The sequence below is a fragment of the Malus domestica genome, chromosome 05 (assembly GCF_042453785.1).
Source record: "Malus domestica chromosome 05, GDT2T_hap1".
Taxonomy (NCBI): domain Eukaryota; kingdom Viridiplantae; phylum Streptophyta; class Magnoliopsida; order Rosales; family Rosaceae; genus Malus; species Malus domestica.
The window spans coordinates 2789958-2795957 of record NC_091665.1 but is presented as its reverse complement, the minus strand read 5'-3'; the positions used below and the strand labels follow the sequence as shown (position 1 = coordinate 2795957).

At 41.7% G+C, this 6000-nt stretch overlaps 1 protein-coding gene across 1 annotated transcript; it reads right to left on the bottom strand.

Annotated features, from left to right (window-relative positions):
• Positions 1-1245: 1245 nt before the first annotated feature.
• On the bottom strand, positions 1246-1659 carry LOC103407265 (zinc finger A20 and AN1 domain-containing stress-associated protein 5-like). The gene has a single exon (XM_029103625.2). The coding sequence runs from the start codon at positions 1657-1659 to the stop codon at positions 1246-1248; it is 414 nt and encodes a 137-aa protein (XP_028959458.1).
• Positions 1660-6000: the final 4341 nt, after the last annotated feature.

Here is a 6000-nt window from a genome sequence, read left to right as displayed (position 1 = left end):
TGTTTTAAGTAACTCCGACACGGTCGTACAAATTGCAATAGTAGGCAACTCCGACATTGTCGTACAGGTTGCTTATGAGTCGTACATGTGGTATTAGATGCATTTAAAGCTCATAAACCTGCACCCCGGTGTTAGTGCTCCCACCCATGGCCAGGGCACAGTCCTTCACGTAATGTTCACCTCCCGCACCATACGCTCACCTTGAATTCAAGGTAGGTGCACATGCCTGTCGTACATACCACTATAGGTGGTTTCGACTCTTAGGTGACTCTTCACCTGATCGTAGCACTTGAGTGTATTCATTTACACCCAGTCATGTCGTACAAACCACTATAGGTGGTTCCAAATCATGTGCAAGCGTAGTGCCGTATAGGTCACTAGAGGTGACTCCGACCAGATTGAGATATGAGCTATAGACTTAGCCATACAGGCCACAAAAGGTGGATCCAGCTGACTTATTATTTGCATATGCGATGAGATATGAATATGTCGTACAGGTCACTATAGGTGACTCCGACTTATGAGTTAGTATATATTTATGATGAGATATGTGATGAGATGCTAGCATATATTTGTGATGAGATATGTGATGAGAAGCTAGCATATATTTGTGATGAGATATGTGATAAGATGCTAGCATATATGTGATGATATATGATGAGATGCTAGCATATATTTATGATGAGATATGTTATGAGATATGTGATGAGAAACTAGCATATATTTGTGATGAGATATGTGATGAGATGCTAGCATATATTTATGATGAGATGCTAGCTTATATGTGATGATATATGACGAGATGCTATATATATTTATGATGATATATGTGATGAGATGCTAGTATATATGGGGTGAGATATTTATACAACCGTACATGATGGGTGGATCCGGTTAACATGCCATTTCTTATTGGTTCATTTCACCTGGGTTACTCATTCTTGTTAAGATATTTGACGTAGCATAACCGTAAGACTATTATTTTGGTTATGGTTTTGATTTATAGTCACACCTGTTATTTTCTGGAAAATTAAACAGGTATTACGGCGAGGGGCTACTATCTTTGGTAGTTGGAATTGGTTTGAAGCAATGACCAAAATATCAATATTATCGGTGATATTTCGCCGATAATATCGGTTTTTTTAGAGGACTATATTTTCACACATATCCATTTAATTATCATCAATATATCGATATTTTTGTCGATATTATTGCGATAATATTAGATACAATATTTTCAGTATTTTAATGCATTATTTGGGAAATATATCTCGATATTATCGATAATATCGCGAGATAAAACCGGAATCCGGTCAACCCGACCTTTCTCCGGCATTCGAAACACTGATTGACCACGCACCTATTTGGCGATTCGTCCGATCTTGCGATTTCCGATGCCTTCGTCTTCTTGAAGGTCTCGGCCGGGGCCTCAAAGCTGAAGGATGAGGTAGATCTCGGACTTTTCTCCGCAGAAAACTTCAAAATCGTGACGGACGAAGAAGACGATGAGGTGGTGGCGGCGGCCGTGGCGGCATTGAAGCACTTCTGGCACATGTTGTTGGTGGATGGATTACCGGTGACGTCGTAGTTGTTGACGCAGTGCGTTAGAGTTTCGAGGACCTTGAACTCCGTCTCTTCCTTCTCGGCTCTCTGTGTCATTTTTTTCACTCAAATTCTAATCGATCGATTGATCTCTCTCTTCCTCCCTTTTTTTTTCTTCTGTTTTTTTTTTTCAAAGATATAGATAGATGGAAAGAAAGAAAAATGGAGGGTGTGGTTTTTCTAGAGAGAGAAAGGAAGAAAAAATTGTGGTTTTAGAGAGAGAGAATGGAGAGGAGAGGCTTGGACGAGCGATAGGGAAAGAGAAATGGGGAGGGGGATATTATGAAGGACGGAAAGGTCGGTAATGGCGATGAAAGATGGGCCTCAGAGAGACGCGTATAAAACAATTTTGCCATTTAGTTTTACCGCAATGCCCTTCGTGCTTTTCTTTGATTATTACCTTTTTTGCTTAAACAAATTAAAGTGAAAAAAGGAATAATTAATTTTTCTTAATTTTTTTTATTTTTTAATATATAAGATCGCTACATATGTGTTTGTGATTACATATTCAGCCTGTAATATTTATATGGTCATTAAGATGTCTACAAGGCTTGCAAGCTAATATTTATTATCTAAGATAAATTTCTATATTTAAAAAAAACATCAAGGGGATTCGAACCCATCCCATTTTACTCCTTCAACAACTTCACAATACACTTACTCTACACATAGAGATGATGAAGATAGTGAAAATTTTGAACCTCATAGAAACTCTATGTGGTACTAAGTCACTCATGTATCTTACCCTGCAATGTATAAAGTGTAAAATATTGTACTAATTCATTATATATAAATGATTATGGTGTGTTTAAACTTCTATCATTAATTACTACATATTTTCTATACTCACAATGTTTGACAGCTCGCTATATAATGAACTTAAATCAGTTATGTAACATCCCACATCGCCTAGGGGAGCAATCCTTAAATGTATATTCCCATCCCTACCTAGCATGAGGCCTTTTGGGAGCTCATTGGCTTCGGGTTCCGTATGAACTCCAAAATTAAGCGAGAAGGGGGCCAAAGCACTCCTAGGATGGGTGACCCACTGGGAAGTTGCTCGTGAGTTCCCAGAAATAAAACCGTGAGGGCATGGTTGGGGCCCAAAGTGGACAATATCGTGCTACGATGGTGGAGCGGGCCCGGGAAGTGGTCCGCCCCAGGCCGGGATGTGACATCCTAGAATTAAGGCGTGCTGGCCGTCACGTGAGCGTGACGTAGCCAAAAGTGCGGCACTACACCATTCATGTCGTACAGACTACTTCAGCTACTTCCGACTTATATGCAGTGTAGTGCCGCACTTTTGGCTACGTCACGCTCACGTGACGGCCAGCACGCCTTGATTCTAGGATCGGGGTGTGTCAGATTGGTATCAGAGCCAATCACTGGCCGGAAGTGTGCCGACGAGGACGTCGGGCCCCTAAGGGGGGTGGATTGTAACATCCCACATCGCCCAGGGGAGCGATCCTTAAATGTATATTCCCATCCCTACCTAGCACGAGGCCTTTTGGGAGCTCACTGGCTTCGGGTTCCGTCGGAACTCCGAAGTTAAGCGAGAAGGGGGCTAGAGCACTCCCATGATGGGTGACCCACTGGGAAGTTGCTCGTGAGTTCCCAGAAACAAAATCGTGAGGGCATGGTCTGGGCCCGAAGCGGACAATATCGTGCTACGGTGGTGGAGCGGGCCCGGGAAGTGGTCCGCCCCGAGCCGGGATGTGACAACTTAAATCCATCATGCAATGCATTTCCTTCCAATTTTTTGTGATAAACTAATAGATAATTAACTAAATAAACATCCTGCAAAGTTTCAATAAAAATTTCCAAGTTTTTCTTACAATTTCCGTAGTTTTATTCAATTTTATCGCTATCGATAATATCCTGATATTTCCATCGAAATTTCGGTGTTTTTGGACTACCGATATTTTCAATATCATCGATATTTTATGCATTGGTTTGAAGAGTTTTGTTTTATTCATTCACATTTTTTGTTTTTGTATCCTTCCAGGTTTTAGCAGCAGAGTTCCGTATCGATGAAGATTCGTGGCACTTTTTAGCATCGATGTCTTTTATGATGGTATAATCATTATCTCACCTTACTATACTATACCTATACTCTGTGTTGATGCACAAAATTAGCGGGGACTTTGGTACAACAGAAAGTGTTAAGTTTGTGACCTTCGCTAAATTGCTCCGATCACTAGTGTGGATAAGTATGCAAATGGATAAAGACAGGGAAGCAAACACAAGATGTACGTGGTTCACCCAAATTGGCTACGTCCATGGAGTAGAAGAGTTCTCATTAATTGTGAAGGGTTTACACAAGTACATAGGTTCAAGCTCTCATTTTGTGAGTACTAGTGAATGATTTAGTACAAATGACATTAGAAATATTGTGGGAGAATGATCTCTATTTATAGAAGAGAGTTTCTAGTTTCCTTCTGACACTGACACGTGTCGTGTTATGATTAGCTTCTGATGTTGACACGTGTCGCGCTATGATTGGATTCTGATGTCGACACATGTTGCGCTGTGATTGGCCTCCTGGTTGGAAGGAAACTCTTCTGGGTCCTTGACGGTATAACGTTAACCGGTGCTCAGTAGTTTCGGGATTGGTCAAGTATGGTACAAACAGTGCTCCCCTAAGTTCTCGAGTGAGGGAAGCTCCTCGGTTGGGGACTTGCAAGATCCAAGCCGTTGAGTAATCATGAAACTTCTAAGTACCGAAGTGTGGTATCGTCTTCACTTGTCTTATCTGTCTCATAGGTAGATATGGCATTTTCTTTGGAAGTACTCTTCCTCCATCCAAGGGTGGTATCTTTAACCGGTGGAGATGCACAAGGTAATGTATCAATTTCACTTGAAGCTTACTTGTAGTTTCGGGCTTGGTCAAGTGCAATACAAACCCTATAGTAGGAGTCCCCCAAGTCGCTGAGCTAGGAGATTTGCCGAAAAAGGTAACAGACAAGGTAAACAATCAGACTTCTAAGCAAGCAACCTGGATCAGAGGTGTGACTTCGGCTTCCGGTTGATTGTTCTCTTTCTCCTTGTGTCGTAAACAACAACAAGGATAAAGAGAAGCAAATGGAGAAGAGATGATATGAGATACTTTTGCTTTTGAAGAAGTAACTTTCCACTTGCTTATTCTTGAACTGGGCTGGAGGGTTTTCTGGCTTCCTCTAGAGTAGAAGGCCGACTCAAGAATTTGAGGGTCAAAACAAGTCCATCAAATCTAGAGTACGTTCGACCTTGATGATATGGGATACTTTTTCTGTTGACAAAGTAGTGGATGTATCGATATGCGTTCTGTTACGCTTGTCTTCACATGCTTCCTTGTATCCTTCTCACTTGCCTTATCTATTCCTCAGGCAAATGTGGTATCTTCTCTGGAAGCATAAGATGTTGAAGATGAGTACTCGAGAGCAATGCCAGGTAAGTAATCAGGCAAGGGGTTCCGAACAGTTAGTTCCTGACTGGAAGCTTGCTTCCAAGTGTTGACTGTTTGCTCTCTTTCTCCTTGTCTTGCAGGTAAAAATAAGGCCAAAGGAAAAGACAGGGAAAAAACATGATATGAGATACTCTTGCTTGTAACCCTGATGATATGAGATACTCTAGTTCTGGTGTGGCTTGTTTGCAGAGGTATTATCGGGAGGAAAAGAAGCTGAGTATTTCGAGAGACTCTGCTGAGAGTGCCCTCTTGGATGTGAAGAAAAGTTGAGCATTGTTTTTTTATTTGCAGGTCTGCCTGACTGTGGAGGATGGAGGTCGACATATATAGGAGTCTCCCTAAAAATAAGTAGTAGTGCTATTCCTTTACCCTTCTTGGTCATAGCAGTGTAATGGGAGCTGCAAACTTCACATGTTTTAACTTTGTCAGAGCACTTTGAAAAAGTGGTCTGTGGTATCTGGAAAGTTGATGTTGCGTGTGAAGATTGCAGACAAGCTTTATCCAAGGAAATCTGGCTCTCGAAGTTCGAAAAGCGGTGCCTCTTCGGTTTTCGAACAAGCAATTCTGTCGGGGATCTGGCTCTCAAGATTCAGAGAACGGTGCCTCTTCGATTTTTGAGAAAGCAATCTTGTTGGGAGTCTGACTCTTGAGATTCGGATAGCAGTGTCTCTTCGATTTTTTAGAAAGTAATCATGTTGGGAGTTTGGCTCTTGAGATTCGGATGGCGGTGCCTCTTCGATTTTTGAGCACGTAATCCTGTTGGGAGTCTGGCTCTTGAGATTCGGAGAGCGGTACCTCTTCGATTTTTGAGAAAACAATCCTGTTGGGAGTCTGACTCTTGAGATTCGGATAGCAGTGTCTCTTCGATTTTTGAGAAAGTAATCCTGTTGGGAGTCTGGCTCTCGAGATTCGGAGAGCAGTGTGTCTTCGATTTTTGAGAAAGCAATCTTGTT

What these genes read in the sequence shown, in the direction of transcription:
- LOC103407265 (XM_029103625.2), bottom strand. Translation starts at nt 1,659, where the DNA reads ATGACACAGAGAGCCGAGAAGGAAGAGACGGAGTTCAAGGTCCTCGAA.